Source organism: Xenopus laevis, chromosome 6L (assembly GCF_017654675.1).
Source record: "Xenopus laevis strain J_2021 chromosome 6L, Xenopus_laevis_v10.1, whole genome shotgun sequence".
Classification (NCBI taxonomy): Eukaryota; Metazoa; Chordata; class Amphibia; order Anura; family Pipidae; genus Xenopus; species Xenopus laevis.
In genome coordinates, this window is record NC_054381.1 from 139,588,281 (window position 1) to 139,609,938 (window position 21,658).

The window sequence follows — 21,658 nt, forward strand, 5'->3', positions numbered from 1 at the left end:
GGTATTTTACCGGTCTGGCCGGTAAAAATGATGGTTGATCCCTATGTTATTAATAGGAAAAAGGGATAAATATATAGGAAAGCGGGTATTTTTTCCAGAAAAGTGGCAACCCTAGGCACAAGTCAGAAGACAGTACAAGTTACATGACTGGAGGCACCTGGGAAACAGAAAACATGTCTAGCCCCATGTCAAATATCAAAATTAAATATAAAAAAATATGTTTGCTCTTTTGAAAAATGGATCTCAGTGCAGAATTCTGCTGGAGGAGTTCTATTAACTGATTCCTTTGTTAAAAATGTGTTTTCCTATAATAGAATCCTTTTAATCCCTCCCTAAATGATTTATTAACTTCAAAATGCTGTTAAATCCAGTTACTCCATCTTTATAAATCTGATATAAAGGCACAAACAATATTGCTTTAATAACGCCATAAAACACACCAACTTTAAATTGTTTTACGTTGTTATTCCTGATTATCAATTGGAACTCATAAAAGTGGTGCCTGGAATGACGCTTAACAAAGACTTGTCAGGAATGGTCATCTGGGCCTTATGTGAACCTCTTTTGCTTTTAGCTTTATTTCTAAATATGATTTTGGAGTAGCAATGGTTTCATGATTTATATCAAGCTAAGCATTAATTATAAACAGAATTAGTATGGTAAGCACAAAATTCTAAGGAACCAGCATTATTACTAGATAGAAAGGGGAAGTTGGCATAGTGTGGACTCACATAGAATGATGAAACAAGGATGTGATGTAAAAACCCAATGAAATGCTGTAATTTTAATAAAAAAACAATCACAAGACAATGTTCTTTTTTTATGTTATAAAAAAGGTAGTACCAGTTAGAGGGGAGAGCTCTTCTGGCTGCTGAAAACAGTTGTATTTGGAGCTTATTATCGCAATCAATTTTCTTTCTCTGATAAAACTGATTTCCAAGGACCAAAGACTATATTCATGAAGCTGGGGTGGGGATTTTGAATTCCACTGTGTCACTCCGCTACAGTTTTTCTTTGCACCACCTTTGTGGGAAGTGGATGTTCCAGGAACAAATGCGTTGGAGCTTGTTGAAAAACCTCTTGTTAGATCAGTTTTAGTCAAAGGTTACGGAATAAAAAGTGCTGTTCTGAAACATACAAGGACAGATTTCCTGGATCTCAGCAAGACACATTAAGGTACCTTGCTTTATTACTTTTTAAATTGAAAAATGTTCACACATACTGTATATACTGTATGAATATATATGTGTGTGTGTGTGAGTGTGTGTGTGTGTGTGTGTGTATTTTTAAATCTTAAAGGGATACTGTCATGGGAAAAAAAAAAATTCAAAATGAATCAGGTAATAGTACTGCTCCAGCAGAATTCTGCACTGAAATCCATTTTTCAAAAGAGCAAACTGATTTTTTTATATTCAATTTTGAAATCTGACATGGGGCTAGACATATTGTCAGTTTCCCAGCTGCCCCCAGTCATGTGACTTGTGCCTGCACTTTAGGAGAGAAATGCTTTCTGGCAGGCTGCTGTTTTTCCTTCTCAATGTAACTGAATGTGTCTCAGTGGGACATGGTTTTTACTATTGAGTGTTGTTCTTAGATCTGCCATGCAGCTGTTATCTTTTGTTAGGAGCTGCTATCTTGTTACCTTCCCATTGTTCTGTTGTTAGGCTGCTAGGGGGGGTGATATCACTCCAACTTGCAGTACAGCAGTAAAGAGTGATTGAAGTTTATCAGAGCACAAGTCACATGGCCAGGGTCAGCTGGGAAATTGACAATATGTCTAGCCCCATGTCAGATTTCAAAATTGAATATAAAAAAATCTGTTTGCTCTTTTGAGAAATGGATTTCAGTGCAGAATTCTTCTGGAGCAGCACTATTAACTGATTCATTTTGAAAAAAAAAATTTCCCCATGACAGTATCCCTTTAACATTTTTTCTCATTGAATCAACTTGATTTCTTATTTACTGAAAAATCTACAACATATCCAGTATTTCTTTATAAAATCTCTCTCTCTTTCACACTGTTACAGAAACACTAGTGGCTCTTGCTCTGGTGGACTTTTCTAATCTTTGACATCTAACAGAAGAAAAGAAAGCCAGTGCAATCTAATGTCACAGACACAGTCCTCTCAAAGTATGTCCATGCAAAGCAGTTCTCAATGCAAGCCAGCTCCAAAGAAGAAACAAAAGAAGTTTTCTCATAATGAAGACCGTGTACTTGTGAGTACAGTCATGGCCCATGCAAATGAATTATTTGGTAAAAATGCACTTGGTGCTTTGAAGAGATCTTCTATCTGGGAGGGTATAGCAAGAAAGGTCAATAAGTTTAGTGAGACAGAGCGCACAGTGATAAGTTGCAAGAAGAGATTGAATGAATACAAAAGGAAAATTACAAAAACTATAAATAATACAGAGCCTAACATTGGAAATGCAAAGCCTCAAAAGAAACATTGGTCTAAACAAGAGATGTCTGTAATACGGTATTTTAGACTGGATTCTGGTTCTGGGAATAAGACACAGCAGGCTTCTACCAGTGCTTCAGGAACAAAAGGTAAAACTACAATTATAATATGTGTATCAGTTTTGTAATAAACCCGTCCACTCATTTGTAGCCCATTTTAAAGCAATATATGATACAGATACAATATTTCAGGGTTGTTTCTGATTTCTTTATACTACATAAAGGAGAACGAAAAACTTTTTTACTTGGGGGTGCCAAAAATTAGGCACTCGGAGGGATTATATTTACTTACCTGATAACCCGGGTGTGGATGCGCGTGCACAGTAAAGTGAAAATCTGAAGTTTAACAAAAAAGCCAGTTATTTCATTCTGCTGCGCATGAATTTGCTCTGGGAAATTTGAAGAAAGAAGAAGGAGGAGAAGAAGAGGATCACTCTGTGGTGCTCACTGGAGGTACCCAGGGCCAGGGCTTCTGCTGAAAGGAGCACCAGCCCAAGGTATCAGGTAAGTAAACACAATCACTTTTGGCACCCCCAAGTTAAAAAGCCTTTTAATCTCCTTTAAAAAATATGGGTCTTATACTCTAACAATATAAGGGATCATCTAAGACCGGGTAGTACAAGAGCACTAGGGGTGAAAGAGTGGGCCCTTTAGTGCTCATTTGCTAAGCACCTGTGCTCCACTGTTTGCTGCACTCTGCTCTGAGAGGTGGATGAAAAATGCAGCACTTGTGGCAAAGAGCAGTCCCAGGATGCACAGCTCAGTCCTGTCCTAGTCTGTTAGGACAGGGCCCCAATGCAGGCTGTGTGTCCAGCTGCTCCCTACTTGCAGCTCTGAATGACATGAAAGGTAGGGGCAGCTACATGCACTTACCTGCCTCGCTCCACCCACATCTGTTGGACCCTGTGCTGACTGAAACAGTCAATGCTGCTCCAAAGGCCATGCTATAGGGGCTATTTACAGACAGCCAAACGCAGTTTGCCAAGTGCAGAAAAATTACCAATTGTGGACAGCACTTCACACTGTGTTTGGCTTCAAAATTGAGGCCTATAGTGTTTTATTGGACAGTACATAACATCACTCCAGGAAGCCATTATTATAAAATATTTTTTGCTGGGACACTCACAGTGGCATAACTACCACAGAGATATCAACTTTAAAATGTTTTTCACTGGGAAATTCATATGCTTCCACATTAGGGTTGCCACCTTTTTTGGAAAAAACAGCCTTCCTATATATATTAATTTGACATGGGGCTAGACATGTTTTCAGTTTCCCAGGTGCCTCCAGTCATGTAACTTGTGCTGTCTTGTGACTTGTGCCTAGGGTTGCCATTTTCTGGAAAAAAATAAGGCCTTCCTATATATTTACAGTATCTGTTTTCCCTATTAATAACATTGAGATCAGCCATAATTTTTACCGGCCAGGCCAGTAAAATACCGGCCAGGTGTCAACCCTATTCAACATCTCTGTGTATGTGCATATTTTATGCTGAAGTTACTGTACGTGTGTATTTTGCTGAGGGGAGCCCAATCGGTCTGTGGGGTCTTGCTGGTGTCGGTTATTTATCAAAATCCGAATTTATCTTATTATTTTCTGAAATATACTCTGACCAAATCGGCGGGGTTATTTCCCCTTATTTATCAATACATTTCCTGAAAAATTCTGGTGCGGGAAAAAACTCGAGAAAATCTTACAAAAATTCTAATCAAAGTTTTTTTTCGAGTTTTCCACGCGAATTGGATTCTTGCCCGAAAAACACGAAAAAATCTTCGGATTTTTACACGAAACTCAGTGCAGATCAGGATATCTTCAGACTTCTCCCATTGACTTATATACAACCTCCGCAGGTCTGAGATGCCGGATTTTCAGATATGGACTTTTTCCATCCTTGAGGTATAATAAATCACGAATAATTAGAGGTTTTTTTTCACTAAATATTTGGATTTTATATTCAAAAAAAACTTTTCGAAACTTTAATAAATAACCCCCTAGTTGTCGCTACAACAGGATAATACTGAATAATGCTTTATACATATAAAGTGAAACTTGCTGATGTAGGAGGTGCTGGTATGCTATACTGACTGAATACAGATCGCTTACAGCAAAAATTGTCTGCTATGTTACTGTAAGTAGCAGAAACCTTTAAATTGTGTTGCTTGCCACCAAAGATTTTCTGACGGGTAGAGCTCAGCCCATTTAATCAATGTCCCTGGGTATACACGTGATTGCAGAACTCACACTGTGCTTTGGCATTATCTTCTTAATATTACTTAATCCAGCAGTCTACAATTTAATTAATGTTTCAGCACTTCTAGGACACCTTATTCAGGACTATGTGTATAAGTTGCTCATATTTAGTGATGGCCGAATTTATTAGCCAGGCGCGATTTCGCGAATATTTGCCAGCGCAAAATTAGCCAGCGTCAAAAACATAGGATGCCCGCGTTCATTTTTTTTGGACACTGGCGCATTTTCGCCAGTGAATTTGCGCAGTTTTGCAAATTTGTGCCGTTTCGCAAATTTTTCGGCGGAACGCCCCAAATTTGCCCATCACTACTCATATTCACTGACAGATAGCAGTCATAGTCATCCAGAAGGCATGTAACAACAAATTTAATTTTACATATTTGTTTTAGCTTACAGCAATATGGAATATCTATGGTAGTGAATAAACCTAGGTGAGGTTGAGCTAAGTCATTCTGATGTAAAGAGCTCTAGATCTCCTTGGGTCTCCCTACTGCACATTATTTGTATATAGGATACATTTTATAGAATTTAGGTGTCTGTTTATTAAAGTTAGATTGTCTGAAATCATAATTAAGTGTCCATGTATTATTTAATTAAATTAACATATTAATTCTGGCAAACATTTTTGAACTAATTAAGGACAGCTCCAGCTTATTCTTCAGGAATCAATAAATAATGATAGAAAAAGCAAATGACAATACACTCAAGAACTTTGCAGCTATGACTTACAATCAGCACTGAATCCAGATCTGGGAAGCTTAGTTAATTTGAGTTTCATGCTGACTGGGTTTAGCTGTCACTATCACAGGACTCATACTGCCAGTTTCCTGCATGAACATCAGAATTATTGACCCAGGCAAGTCCAAATACAATAAATTAGGTATTGTAGAAATCCTCTGGAAAGTCTCAAACCAAGGATTTTTTCCACCTTATATTCCTGTTGCCCATTTATGATGACCTGCCTATCTGCTTGCACTGGTTACATAAAAGTAAGGCAAATCATTATAGTTATTGATCATTTGTAATATCAGTGGTGGGGAGATACAAATTGAGACTTGGCTAAGGTCAAGGTGCTCACTCTGTGAAACTGCTGCACTTTACACATATTTTACCTATCTTAGCCTTATAAATATAATAAAATACATTTCTTATAATAGTTCATGTTTGTAAATAATAGCAATAATACATACAAGTAAATGGAATGTAGATATTGTCAATAGCAATAATTGTTATTTAGGTTTACATTCTTTATACCACCAGTCACTGCACCTCCAGCACCACGTCCACGGCCACAAACTATGGATTCATTTTTGAAAGCTACACGATTGCCACCAAGTCAGACAAAAGCTTCTGCTGTATCTCTTCCTGGACCTTCTACAGCTCAAACTCCTCCACTGGCCCAACAACAAAGTCGTTCCCCATCTAAATCCACTACCCCCTCCTGCAGAAAATCAATAGAGGAAAAATTCTTGAAACTGCAGAACGACGTTGAGGAATTAAAACAAATCATTAGTTCACATTTTGATCTTCTTGAACAAATGTCAAACAAATAAATGGGTATTTTACTTGCTAACATTGTTTAGTAAAGTTTAAATTCGGCTATCGCTTTGTCTAATTATTTAGTATTTACATTGTAACCAAGTGTCTTGTTTTGTTGTGGATGAATGATACACCAGTCCCAATTTGTTGCCTAGTGTGTCCCCTGGTGTGTGGAATAATTTGGCATATAGAGATGTAATGTATGTCTGTGTAAGTCATATGTAGGGACCCTGAGATTTACATAGTAACATAGTAAGTTAGGTTGAACAAAAGACACACGTCCATCAAGTTCAACCCTTCAACTATTTTAACCTGTCTAACTGCTAGTTGATCCAGAGGAAGGCAAAAAAAAAAACATTTGAAGCCTCTCCAATTTGCCTCAGAGGGGGAAAAAATTCTTTCCTGACTCCAGAATTGGCAATTGGACCAGTCCCTGGATCAACTTGTACTATGAGCTATCTCCCATATCCCTGTATTCCCTCACTTGCTAAACACCATCCAACCCCTTCTTAAAGCTATCTAATGTATCAGCCTGTACCACTGATTCAGGGAGAGAATTCCACATCTTCACAGCTCTCACTGTAAAAAACCCCTTCCTAATATCTAGGTGGAACCTCCTTTCTTCTAATCGGAATGGGTGACTTTGTGTCAGCTAGAAAGACATACTGGTAAATAAAGAGAGAGATTATTATATGATCCCCTTATATATTTATACATAGTTATCATATCACCCCTTAAGCGCCTCTTCTCCAGCGTGAACATCCCCAATTTGGCCAGTCTTTCCTCATAGCTAAGATTTTCAATACCTTTTACCAGCTTAGTTGCCCTTCTCTGGACCCTCTCTAATACAATAATGTCCTGTTTGAGTGATGGAGACCAAAACTGTACGGCATATTCTAGATGGGGCCTTACAAGTGCTCTATACAGTGGAAGAATGACCCCCTCCTCCTGTGACTCTATGCCCCTTTTAATACAGCCCAAAACCTTATTTGCCCTTGATGCTGCTGACTGGCATTGCTTGCTACAGCCAAGTTTATCATCTACACAAGGACTCCAAGGTCCTTTTCCATAATGGATTTGCCTAGTGCAGTCCCATTGAGGGTATAAGTGGCTTGGATATTTTAACATCCCAGGTGCATGACTTTACATTTATCAACATTGAATCTCAATTGCCTAGCTGAGATCGTAATCCCTTTTTAAATATTGGAATGACATCTGCTTTTCTCCAATCCATAAGCACCATACCAGATAAAAAACGAATCTGAGAAAATCAGAAATAGGGGCTGGTTTAAAACTGAACTAAGCTCTCTTAGAACCTGGGGTTTATACCATCAGGCCCTGGAGCCTTGTTTACATACATTTTTATTATAAATGTAGGTATGGTTTAATCAGGCAGTCTCCCCCTTTGTATTTGGACACCTAAAGTTGTCCTTTAATTAACCCAGGCAGCATTGTCCCTTTTCCTGGGTCCAGATTGTTTAAAGGGGACCTGTCACCCAGACATAAAAAGCTGTATAATAGGAATCCTTTTCAAATTAAACATGAAATCCAAAGCATTCATAACTGTTGTAAAAAAGATTAAAAATCTTAGCTGTCAATCAACTATTGCCTGCCACTCCTCTATGCCTTAGGCATAGAAGCGGGGCAAGCAATTACATTCACTTTCCATTCAGCACTTCCTAGATGTCACTGCTCTCTGCATATTTCCCCCATTCTCTTTACCATTTAATTGTGTAGCCAGTGCATGGAAATGGACATCAGGTCCCCCATACTGGTGCACAAAGATTTTGAGATGATGCAAAGCTTGCAACGTCCATGAAATGGCTCCTGCCTGCTTGCTTTAATTATGAATTCCCAGACTGAAGGAAACAAGATTCAAATAATTTAGATGGGGGCACATTTACTAATGGTCGAATATCGAGGGTTAATTAACCCTCGATATTCGACCCTCGAAGTTAAATCCTTCGACTTCGAATATCGAAGTCGAAGGATTTAGCGATATTCGTTCGATCGAAAGAATAATCGTTCGATCGAACGATTAAATCCTTCGAATCGAACAATTCGAAGGATTTTAATCCATCGATCAAACGATTTTCCTTCGATCAGAAATTGCCTAGAAAGCCTTCCCCATAGGCTAATATTGAAGCTCGGTAGGGTTTAGGTGGCGAAGTAGGTGGTCGAAGTTTTTTTTAAAGAGAGAGTACTTCGACTATCGCATGGTCGAATAGTAGTAGTCGAAGGTCGAAGTAACCAATTTGATAGTCGAATTAGCCAAAAAAATACTTTGAAATTCGAAGTATTTTTTATTCTATTCCTTCACTCGAGCTAAGTAAATGTGCCCCATAGTGTAATTAAAGTTACTTTTGCTTGACTAACTTGATAAAATAGGATTTGGAATAATATTTTCAGGTGATGGGTCCCCTTTAAGGTTTGCCCACTAGGTGGCAGCATGTAAAAGTACACAGGGGTTTGGCACCATGTGCTAAGAGTCTTTCCTGGGACCTTACCTCTTTGTGAGGTGTGTTAGAAAGAGTTATATAGTGCTAGTAAGTTTTGTCATAGTTGTTCTAGGAGCAAGAGGAAGGCTCAGGGAAGATAGTGAGCAGCTCTCACTCCAACGAGGAGAAATAGTTGAGGACCTGTCTGGGTGCCAAGATATAAGACCCTGAGTATCCCTACGCACAAAGCTCTACTTTATGGGAGGATTTGCCCCAGGAACATGGTAACCTTATCTTGCATATTTCACTTCTGAAAAGGGATTCTGCTATTATCACTCTGCTTGACATTAAAGTGCCTGTAAATTACTTCATTGCAACTCTTCACTGTAACCAGTTATTTTGATGCAAGAAACCATTTCTGTGACTGGGTCCTTTGCTTCACTGAACTACACAGGAAGCAGGAGTTGCAGGGAGTTGCACAGGTACCGGTGGGTTATTGGTACTGAATCCTAATTTACATATGCAAATTAGGGGTGGGAAGGGGAAAACAAGGGGGAACAAAATTTTCGGGGCCCCTTGGGCCCCGCCCACACTAGCGCCCAAGCCCCGCCCCAGATCCTGCCCACTCCACCCAAGCCCTACTCCATCCTGCCCAAAGACCACACAGACATCAGCACTAAAAAAGTAACCCCCCCACACACATTATAAAAAGCTATTGATGGTCAGAGCCCCCTTATAATTTAAAAAAAAAAAAACCTTGGTGCCAGGGCCTCCCTTACAAGTTAAAAAAAATTGGGGCCCCCAAAAAATATTTATTAAAAAAATATTGGTGCCAGGGCCCCCTTACAAGTTAAAAAAAATTTGGGCCCCAAAAGATATTTTTTCAAAAAACATTGGTGCCAGGGCCCCCCTTACAAGTTAAAAAAAAATTGGGGCCCCAAAAAATTTTTTTTTTAAAAAAAAAAACATTGGTGGCAGGGGCCTATAGAATATTAAAATAATACATTGGTGGCCAGGGGATAAAAACAAAAACCCACATTGGTGTTCAGTAGAATTCAACTTCGCCTCCTTTCGTGACTTTGGGTCTTTTCGCAGCTTCAGGACTTCAATTTTGGCAGTTTTCGTGACTTTGGGTATTTTCGCCGCTTCGGGAGTTCGCCTTAGGCTGTTCTCATCACTTCCGCATTTCCCATCTTAGTGAATTTGCAGAGTAATGACCATTCGCCAGAGAGAAAAGTCACCTGGCTATAGGGTGCCTGTTACTGAATTTGCGGTGTCGCTGCGGATGTGATTTCTGGCGATATGTCGCAAGCGTCGGCCAATTGCGACATCACCAATTCACTAACAGGCGCAGAGGACAATTGGATAGCGTTTGTTCGCACCCTATTGCCAGGTGACTTTTTGCTCTGGCGAATGGTCCTTACCCTGCAAATTGACTAAGATGCGAATTTTACTGGACGTTACTTCTTTTGCCGAGTTTACTTTCCATCTGAGTGAATTTGCGGAGTAATGACCATTCACCAGAGCGAAAAGTCACCTGGCTATAGGGTGCAAATGAACCTTAGCAACAGTCTAGTTCACTAGTGAATTGGCGGTGTCCCTGCGGATGGGATTTCTGGCAAAATGTCGCTAGCGTCAGACACCTTGCACTTCAGTGAATCTGCCCCTATATGTCTACTATGAATGAGTAAATGCGAAAAGGCCCTTAGGGTAAGGCCACACTGGGCGTTTTGGGGAGATTTGGTCGCCTGGCGACCAATCACCTCGTGTTTGCGGTGATTTTCGGGCAACTTCGGAAAACGAATCGGCGCGTGTGATTAGCGCCGGCGTTTTTTCATTTTAGCCGGTGCAGAGTCAGGGAAGGTGTTTGGGGAAAGACGAGGCGATTATTCGCCAGGCGACCAAATCTCCCCAAAACGCCAGTGTGGCCTAACCCTTAGGGTTAGTTCACACTAGGAGATTCGGGGAGATTTTGTCTCCTGACGACTAATCGTCACTTCTTGGCGACAATCTCCCCGAACTGCGTCAGCGTTTTTTCCCATAGGCTATAATGAAAATTCCCCTGTCTAATGCACACGCGGCAATGCGTTTTCCAGAGTCGCACGATGTTGCCTCAAAACGCATCGCACAGGTGACTTTTCATTATAGCCTATGGGAAAAAACGCTGACGCAGTTCAGGTCGATTGTCGCTCAGAAGACGAGGCGATTAGTCGACAGGCGACAAAATCTCCCCGAATCTCCTCGTGTGAACTAACCTTTAGATTGTAAACTGCACTGGCAACTTTAGCAAGGTCTAACAAGAATGATGACGTCTGTAAAGCTAAAAAAATGGCAACTACAAGCACCACGTGGGCGCACACAGACACTTTTTGAATGAATTTTAATTGGAAACACTGACGGGACTGGAATGGCAGAAATGGTTAGACCAGTTGGACATAATATGCAACGCTCAATTACACAAACAATTCGATGACAGACAATCGGTCAGGAATCAATACTAAAAAGCTGATAAAACGCTCAATCCCCATCGCTGCTCCGTAACGTTGCGTTCCAAATCAGCGTGCGTTCCACAACCCCTTCCACTCCTGCCCCATGCGGGCGGTCCTTAGCTCAAAAGCGTTGCATTGTGGGAACTTCTTCCTTTCTCGGTCCCCGGCCATCTTGGAGCTACACCTCTGGTGAGTGGTGCTCCTGCTTTCCTTTGGTTTTGGCGGTGTTCTGGCCTAGCCAGCGGGTCGCAGTCGGGTTTAGCGGAAAGAGTGAAATCTCCCCGAGCCTGAACATGTTTTTCCGTCTCTTTATCAGGTCTGGGATCCCCGCGCTGCAATCATGGTGGCCGCCAAGAAGACGGTGAGTTGAGGCCTCGTCTCTCACGTGGAGCATCCGCTTTATAACCTGGGATACTCCGCGCTCCTAATAACTCTCCCTGAAGCGTGTCGTGTTATTCACCCGGACTGGGCCTCACAGCAGCCAATCAGGCCCTTGTGTGGATTTATGTCTGTCCTATATCCCCATACTGTGTGTCTTTTAGCTCCTACTGTGGGGGGGTTCAGAAACACATTATACATTAGTTTATACATAGTGATCATCCCCCTTCTAATACTATATAATAATCTTAATGTAAGTGTCATTATTATATTGTGAGTGGAGTAATCCCAGTATGGGGGAGCACTGTGTTTATGTACCAGTCAGTGTAGCAGCCTGTCAGACCCCTGTGTATTGGTACTGCCCATTACCTGCTATATATAAAGGCTGGAGCTTGTCTTGTGGAGGGAGACATCAGTTACCTGTGATCTATCGGATGCTGGAAGTGGTTGCACCTCTCTGCCAGAGCTCTTACTATTTCTTGTTGTTTATGCTACTTTCAAGTTTAAGAAAACTTGTTTATAATACCCAGGAGCCTTGAATATCCTGTAAATTATATTCTTATAAAACACAAAAGCCATGAATATCTTGTAAATGATATCCTTATAAATGGTGAGTTCTGATGTCATTGGTTATAAACGGTGAGTTCTGATGTAATTTCTGTCATGACTCACTAAAACTTGTGTATTATAATAAAGTACCCCCTCTTGTAAAATATGAGGATATTAGAAGTTACTTCGGACTTCCATGACCTGTATAAAAACACTCAGCCTTCCGCCTCGTGTTTTTATATGGTCATGAAACTCTGCGGTAACTTATAATATCCTTATATTTTACAAGAGGGGGTACTTTATTCACTATATAAATTCTTTGAGGCTTAGTGATGTCATTCATTATAACCTGTGCTCAGAAATGTCAATTATAATAAAGTTCCCCCTGTTGAAACATTTGAGGATATTTGGCATCCACCTGGAGTTCCATGAGCCGTATAATAGCACTCTCCCTGCGGCTTTGTAGTTCTGTGTGGTCGCACATCTATATAAATTAGCGTGTTTATTACACAGAAAATGCTACATAGCAAAGCTTTATTACTCATTGCTGTGTCAGGTGTGCATAGATTTCCCACTGCCAGGGATCTCATCCAGAATAAATAGTCCAACAGTGCACTGAATTAGGGAAGAAAATAAATGTTTTATTGTGACAAAAATAGGCAGTGGTTTGTGCTTTACACCAGCCCTTTTTAAAGCCTCTGTTTCTTCTGTTATAGAGAGAAATGCTTGGTTTGGATGATAAATGTCTTATTGAATCCTATGCTACTTGGAGACTTATTGACAGGGCATAGGTGTTTAGTGGCCAATATTTTATATAACTGGTTAGCTCTAGTTTGGTAATATATCCACATGCTTTTTACCTGTCTGTAAAGTTATTTTGTTACATCAATAACTTTAGAAAGTGCTCTTTTCACATACCCCAACTTATCCAGAAAAATTGTTATAGTGCAACCTTGTAACATTAACTGGACCATTTTTTTATTTTATTTTAACCCTCTTTGGCAGAGTAACCACATAACCGTACGTGAAAGGGCAGAGCAGTTTCAGATTTTTTTTTTTTTAATGATTTTGGCTGAAATGTAGGTATCTGTATGCAGTAGGCTATGATGTGACCAGTTGTCTTGCTATTATAAAGCATATACATTTGCAATTAGGAGTAGACAAAGCATTGTCCTCCCTCTGATTAAACATCGCATATGCAGAATCATGTCAGTCTATAAGCAGATATAATGCACGTTTGTTTCTTAGCCTTTCATATAATTACATGTATGGGCACTTTTATTCTGTGCTGGCTTATCAAAATATTCTAGCTTTATTTGGCCAAAGTGAACCTGATGAGCACAATCAGTTGACCTTTTATAGCTTCGGTTCTTACCCTTAATTTCCAACTCAGTTCTGCACTTGAAAGTAGCAATAAATAAAAGTATACATTCAAGCAAGCGTATTATAGAAAATTGGAATCAAGAACACCTGCAGAACGACTGCTAAAAGTGCTTTATTTTGTATATATTGTCAATACATATATCTATCTATATATCCAGGTGTCCTTTATTCCAACTTGATACTATACTCTGAAGAGAATCTACTGCATGCCTGTGATGGAAAATCCTAGGGGTCTGAACTATAACATTGATTCACCGGTGTTAGTGTCACTGGCATTTCCCCCCCCCCCCATGTGGTATGAGCAAGTGACTTCTGCTTTTCCTGTCATCCTTTTTTTTACATTTTTATTTATTTATTTTTAATAGAAAAAGTCTTTGGAGTCTATCAACTCTAGGCTTCAGCTTGTGATGAAAAGTGGTAAATATGTCCTGGGCTACAAACAGACCTTGAAAATGATCCGACAGGGCAAAGCTAAGCTGGTTATTCTTGCCAACAACTGCCCAGCTCTGAGGTGAGAATTTGTTAAAACATTTTCTGTGTCCCTTTTTCAGCCTTCTCAGTGCTAAATAGAGGTAATCTTAGGCCAGACGTCATTATGGTGTAAAATCTCTTTAGTTCTCAGATTTGGAAAGTACCCAGTTTTATGACTTGGTTCTGTATGTATAAACTACAATACCAACTGCCAATCATAAAAACATTTCATCAGTTTATGCCACTGTTGAGTTTTACCTTGTGACCATTAATGGCCGCAAACAACCCAAAAAACTTAATGGACCGCCTAAAAGTAAGCTACCCTTAAATGGGTACGATCTGTACCATATGTTATAGATTATCATGTTTTTAGCAACTTTACAGCTAGTCTCATAATGTTTTATTTGTCTACCTCTTTCCAGTGTGCAAAGTCACTGACTATGGAGCCATAAAATTGTTGCCTCACGACTTTGTATTTGTGTTTTTATCTGGTTTATCTTCCACTGTCATACTGCTGCCTAGTTGCTAGGGAAAATTGGCAACCAGAGAGGGGCTGAAATTTCTGTACTGCAGAGCCGCTGAACAAAAAACATTGCTAATTCTCAGCATATCACTGTTTAAGGTGAACAAACCTTTCAGTGGTTTTCAAGTTCTTTGTGAACGTTACTGCAAATTTGAAAGCCATATTTTTCTGTGCCTTTATGCACTTTTGGTTCTCTCTCTTGAAATAAAGTAGCAGAAGTCGGCTTTGCATGTTGCTTCATGGGCCTGTTTATCCCCTGGTGTGTGCTACATTGTTTAAAAAGTCGGCAACCAACAGGGCAGCAGATATTCAGTAACTGCATTTAATAGCAGCAGATTTAAGGACCAGTTCGCCTTCACAAAACACCACAGATATTGACTTGCTTCAGTTGCTTTATTTTATTCTGCAGCAATGTTATTGTGCATATGCTCCCTGTTTTTAAAATCTTAACGAATCAACTGTTACTTGTCCATTATTTGTGTGTATTTTTCTCAAAATTGTACATTTAGCAAGGTATCAACTGAGCTTATAGAGCTTCCACTGGGAAATGCTTTTGTTTTATATATCTTTTTTTTTTATTGCTTTGCTGTCATATATAAAGCCTAATATGTTATGTAAAGATGAACTACCCTTTTAACTGGCATTGACGTTGCTTGCATAGCAGCTCTCTCCCCATGTGCTTGCAGGGCTGTAGTTGGGAAAACATTGAGCAGGTATATAGTGTATCTATATAATTGGTCAGGAATGAACAGTATCCAAGAGAAAGGACCGTGCAGCTGAAACACCCAGAACATGTTAGTGTATTGCACAAAGGAAGCAACAGTTACATTTACAGGACTTAAAATCTGTGATCTTTACAGAGAGATGTTTCCCAGATCATATTGAGCTGAACTGTCTCAATTTGGCAAAGTAGTGTAAGTTGTATCATTTAGCCCCTTTGCAGTGCTACTTTGGCTTCAATATCATTGCATTGTCAGTTTACAGTTTACTCTTTCCATTAGCTTTAATATGTTATAATAGATCTGTCTTCATTATTTCTATAGTGTTTGATTAGCCTTACTTTGGTGCCTCTTTTCAGACTGCAATTGGTCAGGATCACTGATCTTTGCACAGTTTGATTATGGCCCTCAATTGTTGGTCTTCCATTTTAAACTGAACTCTGGTTACTATTGTAATCTGACTCCAGCAACCAGATAATCAATCAAGCCCAAGAATTTAAAGTCATCCATCACAAGCAATCAGATATTTGATATTCAATACTGAGCAATATTTTCTTATTGTAATGGCTGAAAAATACATGCAAAGATAAAATTTATTGGCTTAGTGCCACACACAGTGCCAGTGTTTTTTTTGGTCAAAATTGGCTCGATGATTGATTGTCTTTTGTAGCCTAAAGGGGATGTTTACCTTTGGGTACGTGGTAGAAAATGAATGGCCTGTTTCTAGAAAAAAAACTAAGCCTTTTACACTCTACTTATTTTTAGTTTCCATTCCCCGTGCTCCTTACTGACAATGGCCTCCTTTATTGGGTGGATTGAAAACTTTATTTACGTCTCTATCAGCTGTTCTATTCCTCCATGGCCACTGATGACCCTTATGCAATAGATCTGTCCTTGTAGGGATAGTATCATTGTGTTTTAGGGAACAGCTCCCCTCCCCAAATCTTAAAATATTTCTCTTTAGTTTTTGGTGGGAGATGTTGAACACACTTCCAGAAAAGCTGTGTAATATACAGTTTTTTTTAAACTTTCAATTAATATATTGAGCACTTCCAACACCATCTGTTAATTTTGCAGGAAGTCGGAGATTGAGTACTATGCAATGTTGGCAAAGACCGGAGTGCACCACTACAGCGGCAACAACATTGAATTGGGTACAGCCTGCGGAAAGTACTACAGAGTCTGCACATTGGCTATTATTGATCCAGGTACGGATATGTTACATCTCAAACTACTGTTCCACTTGCGAATATATTCTCGCTGGATTGATCTGGTTGTGGTCAGATCCAGGCTAGACATTCGCTAGATTGATACTAGACAGTGTCCTCAGAGCTGGCTTTTAGTCTGGTTCTGATACTTTCATGCTAGTTACAGCTTTATTCCACACACCAACTTGGCTGGTTAATAACTTCACATGACTTATTGCTGCTTAAAGGGGAACTTTCATGAAAATTAAAGCTTAATAAAAGCTTCAGTAGACTGAAATAAGAAGTTTTCTAAATATAATCAACTAAAAATTCTCTACTGTTTCTGAAATAAGTTTATCTTCACTATTCCTGTCTCTGCATCCGTTTCTCTTCATGCAGCAGTTGGGTGTCAGATAATCGACAGAGCCAATATATGTTATAGGGGGGCTCCTTTTGCCTAGAAGATGTATTAGAGCTCACTCTATTAAAATCACCAGACATCATGTCTCTCTACATGCAGAATTTGAGCATAAGGCAGTTATTGTTTATACTGGAATCAGTTATTTGAGTGAGCTCTAATACATCGGATAGGAAAGGAAGCCCCCCCTCCATAAGATATATTGGATCTAACTGTCAATGATTATCTGACACCCAACTGCTGCATGAAGACAGTGAGGAGAAACAGATGCTGAGAGAGGAATAGTGAAGATAAACTTGATGATTTCAGAAACGATGCAGAATTATAAATTGATTGTATATAAAAAGTTCCTTTCAGTATGCTGAAGCTAATATTACATTTTCATTTTCACGATAGTTCCCCTTTAAGGCTCTTGGCAGCTTGGCTTTTCTGTTCCATAACTGAGAGAAAAAAGTGCAATTTGTGGGATGTGAAAGGGGTGGGGCCTGTTGGGGGGTTTAGATGAATCACCGGTAGGGTTTTGGGAGCATGGCTGGGCTGTTTTTATTTTTAATTTGGGACCCATTCTCCTTGTTGACAGACCTTACTGCCAGGGTTAATGAACAGGCCCTCCCCCAGTGTGTCCCAAGTATGAAACAGTGTTTAAATTTTTTTGTATTGTTTTGCAGGTGATTCAGACATCATTAGAAGCATGCCAGAGCAACAGGCCCTTGAGAAATAAATGTAAAAACTAAATAAAACTGGTTTCAAAACATATTTCTGCTGTTGGCAATTTATTCTCAAGCTTTATTTTTACATTCTGTTGAATTGCCTCTCTATTTGTAGAATGTAACATTACCCTTAAAATCATAATTTATTTCAAAATAAATTTTGGTCCCAGGCATTCCCTTTTAATGATCCTTTTAACAGCTAAAAAATATTCAATAATGTTGCTCACTTACAGAGCAGTGCACCCTTACTCTCCTAAATGTGAGGCTGAGATAATCTGGTAAGGGCAGGTAGTTATAATTGAGTGAACAGACAAGCTGGTGGGAATATCAGTCACCTGTTTGGATAAGGTTGGGGGAAGTAGTAGGACTAGTGAATGGAGAGATTGCATATGTCTGTAATGGTTATGATAAAATGTGAGTGAGAAGCACTTTACACTGGTGCAGCAGTAGACATTATGGGGCAGATTTATCAAGGTTCGAAGTGAAAATTAGAATTAAAAAAAGATTCCAGCTAATTTGTGTACTAGAGAATAGTTCAAAATCGGTTCCAATTTGAAAAATTTCGAAATTTATCATGTACTGTCTCTTTAAAAATTCTACTTCAACCATTCGCTATCTAAAACCTGCCGAATTGCTGTTTTAGCCTATGGGGGACCTCCTAGAACTTATTTTAGAGTTAATTGGTGGATTTTTTTTTTTTTTGGGAAAAACTTAAAATCGAATTCGATCAAATGCGCTATTCTTCGATTCGTAAGATTTGAATTTGATCGAAAACGGCCAAAAAAAACTTTGATTTAATTTCGGTTGGTCTTTTTGAATTTGAATTTCGAAGTTTTTCAAATTTGAAATTCGTCCTTGATAAATCTGCCTCTATGGGTCTAGGCATGGACTAGTGGACTGAATTTTTTTGTGTTTAAAGGGGAAGTAAAGTCTAAAATATAATAATGCTGTATTTTGTATACTAAACATAAACATGAACTTACTGCTCCACAAGCCTAATCAAACAAATGATTTACGCTTTTCAAAGTTGGCTACAGGGGGTCACCATCTTGTAACTAACATTAAACATCTTTGCAAGACCAAGACATGCTCAGTGTGGTCTGGGCTGCTTAGGGATCATCATAAATTATGAAAATGGCACAAGTCAAATAACTGCCAGAAGCCGATACAGCAGGACTTATTAATAATCAGAATACACAGACTGCACTGGGTCCGGTGTTGTCATGTAATCTAATGTGGATTTTATAGTTTTTGTATTGTTTAATACAAACTTTCTCCAACTCTGCAGAACCAGTGGCTGCAGCAAAATCCTCCTAATAGAACCCCAGTTTATCTGTTTACATCTGGCTCCATGATCTTTGTCCCTGCAGCTGGAGTTGGAAACATTAAAGGGGATGTAAAGGCAAAAATAAAATCCAATACGAATCTCCACACAGTTGCTGACTTCTATACAGGGAAACAAACAAAGCTGCTCGAGTTCTGGGAATTAAGGTGGGGGGTCTCCCTATGCTGCCTGAAAGTATGACAGTTTCCCTGCAGAAGTTTCCTATCCACAGCAGTCAGAGCAAATAAAACAAAGTGGATTTTCACTGCATAGTCAGGTTTCTTTATATAATCTAATTTAATTAAAAAGGGGACGGTTATAAAAACAGCACACATTTTTTAATTAAAGTATAATGGAGATAGATTCCTTTTTTTTCATTAAAGAAAGTAAAAATGGGATTTTATTTTTTGCCTGTACATGCCCTTTAAAGGTAAGCTCTGATGTTCCTCCACTTCGGAATAAAATTAGAAACCTTTCTCACATCTTTCCTAAGCAGAAAGAAAGAGCAGCCTGACTACTTGGTGGTCAGACTGGTGGGAAAATGACCAGCAGGTGTCGCTGTTGTAACAAAATTCATTCATATTAGCAGTACATGTATCCCTTAATATCTTGGAATAAAAACGAAATAAATAATGAATGTAAATTACAAAAGTGCTTAGAATAGACCCCTCATCAATTTTACATTCACTTATTTTAAAGGTTTACATATCCTTTAAGATGATTGGAATGAGATGTACAGAGAGTTGCAGACAGGTATATTGGGGTGGGGGTGGGGAAGACTGACCATAACCAGGGAAAAGGAGAGGAGCGCTGAGAGTTGTAAGCTCTACACTGCCAATGATTTGTTGATTAGCAAATGTGGGAGTGATGAGCACAGAGAAGGGAAAAGCTTGTAGGGAGCAAATGGGGGTGAGAAATAAGGCACTGGGGATGGGGTGTTATTATTTTAGGCAGCCTCAGGGATTCTAATCTTTTACTTCTTACCGTGACCTGCCACCACTTTGCACCACATAGGCATTGGTTTTTTTGAGTTAGGAGTTACCATCAGAAAAGCTGCTTATGAGGCAAACCCATGGCCCCACAAGCACACGCTGATCTTCTGGTTATCTGAGCAATCAATCATGGTTTGGCCAGATGTTGGTGGGGAACACTGCAACTTCTCCAAGAGGATCTTAACTGAAATAGAAGTGAGGTTCATCTGCACCCATTTTTTTTTTTTTTTTTTTTTTTGTTTAGGACAGATCTTGTTGTACTGCCTCATAGATAGTAATGAGCTAAACTGACAGTTTTGCAGTGGGTATTGAGTCACTTTACACTGGCATTTATAGTGGTGCGTGTGCCTAACAGCCAATCATAGTGCACCTAACTGTTCCTATGCTGCCAGACAAAGCAGCAGGACTTTGCTTGACATTCATTTGCCTGGAATAGTGTCGTTGGCATATGCTCTTGTGAGTCTAACTCTTACATTAGAGTGCACCATCGTATAGTTTGAATCCCATTATTAACAGTGGTTGGTTAAAGTAATACAGCCACAACATTTTTAAAAATATTTGACACTTTATTATTAATATTTTATAAAACCACAAGACAAAAGCTAAAAATCTTTGATTTACAAAACCGACTTTGGGCCACAGGACCGATTGTTCCTTAATCTCTTAATTTTATTCTTTATTCAGTCTAGTGGCACCAAATATGCCTTAGTTGTAGTTCTTCTTGGATTCCCACATGCAATCCTATCTTTATATAAATAGAATAAGATTTGCTGCGCACTATAAAACTCATCTAGTCTGGAGAGTCGTGCTGAAAAGTCCGACTTTGTTTTGCCGCTTCCCTTGTGCTGCGTTGGTTCTGCTCAGTTGGCAGTTTAAAGTCTTGACCAGTTTATTCTTATTTATTCTTATTGCTGACCCATTTTCCTCTCCAGACGTTCCAGTCGTTGTGTTACTGCTACCAGTGTTTTGTGTCAAGGAAAGAACAATGAAACCAATTCTATGTAGAAATATTTGTTCAAAGGGATACTGTCATAGAATTCTGCACTGAAATCCATTTCTCAAAAGTGCAAACAGATTTTTTTTATATTCAATTTTGAAGTCTGACATGGGGCTAGACAAACTCAGTTTCCCAGCTGCCCCAGTCATGTGACTTGTGCCAGCACTTTAGGATGGAACTATTTTCTGGCAGGCTGCTGTTTTTCCTTCTCAATGTAACTGAATGTGTCTCAGTGGGACCTGGATTTTACTATTGAGTGCTGTTCTTAGATCTACCAGGCAGCTGTTATCTTGTGTTAGGGAGCTGCTATCTGGTTACCTTCCTATTGTTCTGTTAAAGGACCAGTAACATCAAAAATTTTTGTTAAAAAATTCATTAGTATACAACGAAAAATAAACACCAAGACAAATTAAACTTTTAAATAGCAAAGCCTTTATTAAGAAATAACTTGCATATACTCCACTTCCTGTCCTCCTCAGAAACGGCGAAAAGGCGACCATCCATCCTGCAGTGTTTGATTTCTCCTCCCTGGCAATTCTACTGACAGCAGCGTGTTGGCTGGTGGAGCAGGGTTTGTGCTGGCTGTTCGGATCCCTCTGGGGAAGGCTTCTCTCGCTTTCTTTGGTATCTTGGCTGCTACCTAGAAGTGTCTCTCCTTCTTGAACTTTGCCCCTGGAATGCCGCTTGGTGACCCGTGCGACTTTGCGTATGGCCGACCTAGCAGCGGTGGGTTTCTTATGCCTGTGCACACTTCGCAAATGGGAAGTGAGCGCACAGCACCTTGCCGCACAAAGCTCCCCATGGGCGCGTTTGTACGGGAGCTTCCGTGCCGG

The 21,658-nt window shown here is 39.5% G+C and overlaps 3 protein-coding genes and 1 non-coding gene across 5 annotated transcripts in view; 3 read left to right on the plus strand and 1 right to left on the minus strand.

The window, feature by feature from the left end:
- Positions 1 to 822: 822 nt before the first annotated feature.
- On the plus strand, positions 823 to 6,302 carry LOC121394760 (myb-related transcription factor, partner of profilin-like). Its single transcript, XM_041566561.1, has 3 exons — positions 823 to 1,176; positions 2,028 to 2,548; positions 5,969 to 6,302. Exons 2-3 carry the CDS (start codon positions 2,107 to 2,109, stop codon positions 6,259 to 6,261), a joined length of 735 nt encoding a protein of 244 aa, XP_041422495.1. The 5' UTR covers positions 823 to 1,176; positions 2,028 to 2,106; the 3' UTR covers positions 6,262 to 6,302.
- Positions 6,303 to 11,347: 5,045 nt separating this feature from the next.
- On the plus strand, positions 11,348 to 17,556 carry rpl30.L (ribosomal protein L30 L homeolog). Its single transcript, NM_001092466.1, has 5 exons — positions 11,348 to 11,363; positions 11,491 to 11,535; positions 13,850 to 13,995; positions 16,275 to 16,405; positions 17,471 to 17,556. Exons 2-5 carry the CDS (start codon positions 11,515 to 11,517, stop codon positions 17,521 to 17,523), a joined length of 351 nt encoding a protein of 116 aa, NP_001085935.1. The 5' UTR covers positions 11,348 to 11,363; positions 11,491 to 11,514; the 3' UTR covers positions 17,524 to 17,556.
- Positions 16,441 to 16,573, plus strand: LOC121394916. Its single transcript, XR_005962086.1, has one exon. It is a non-coding gene; the product is annotated as a small nucleolar RNA SNORA72 (small nucleolar RNA).
- A 2,817-nt stretch (positions 17,557 to 20,373) lies between the features above and the next one.
- matn2.L (matrilin 2 L homeolog) overlaps positions 20,374 to 21,658 on the minus strand; it is a 53,110-nt gene continuing 51,825 nt past the window's right edge. For both annotated transcript variants that reach the window (XM_041566563.1, XM_041566562.1), the window contains one exon: positions 20,374 to 20,789. In XM_041566563.1, the coding sequence (XP_041422497.1) occupies positions 20,734 to 20,789 (56 nt within the window). In that variant the 3' untranslated portion in view covers positions 20,374 to 20,733. The remainder of the gene's footprint in view (positions 20,790 to 21,658) is intronic.

Excerpts from the sequence above, each read along its gene's own strand:
- rpl30.L (NM_001092466.1), top strand. The coding sequence starts at position 11,515 with ATGGTGGCCGCCAAGAAGACG. Across the intron at positions 11,536-13,849 it reads TGGTGGCCGCCAAGAAGACG|AAAAAGTCTTTGGAGTCTAT; the intron begins GTGAGTTGAGGC and ends TATTTTTAATAG. Across the intron at positions 16,406-17,470 it reads ATTGGCTATTATTGATCCAG|GTGATTCAGACATCATTAGA; the intron begins GTACGGATATGT and ends ATTGTTTTGCAG.
- LOC121394760 (XM_041566561.1), top strand. The coding sequence starts at position 2,107 with ATGTCACAGACACAGTCCTCTCAAAGTATGTCCATGCAAAGCAGTTCT. Across the intron at positions 2,549-5,968 it reads CAGTGCTTCAGGAACAAAAG|TCACTGCACCTCCAGCACCA; the intron begins GTAAAACTACAA and ends TTATACCACCAG.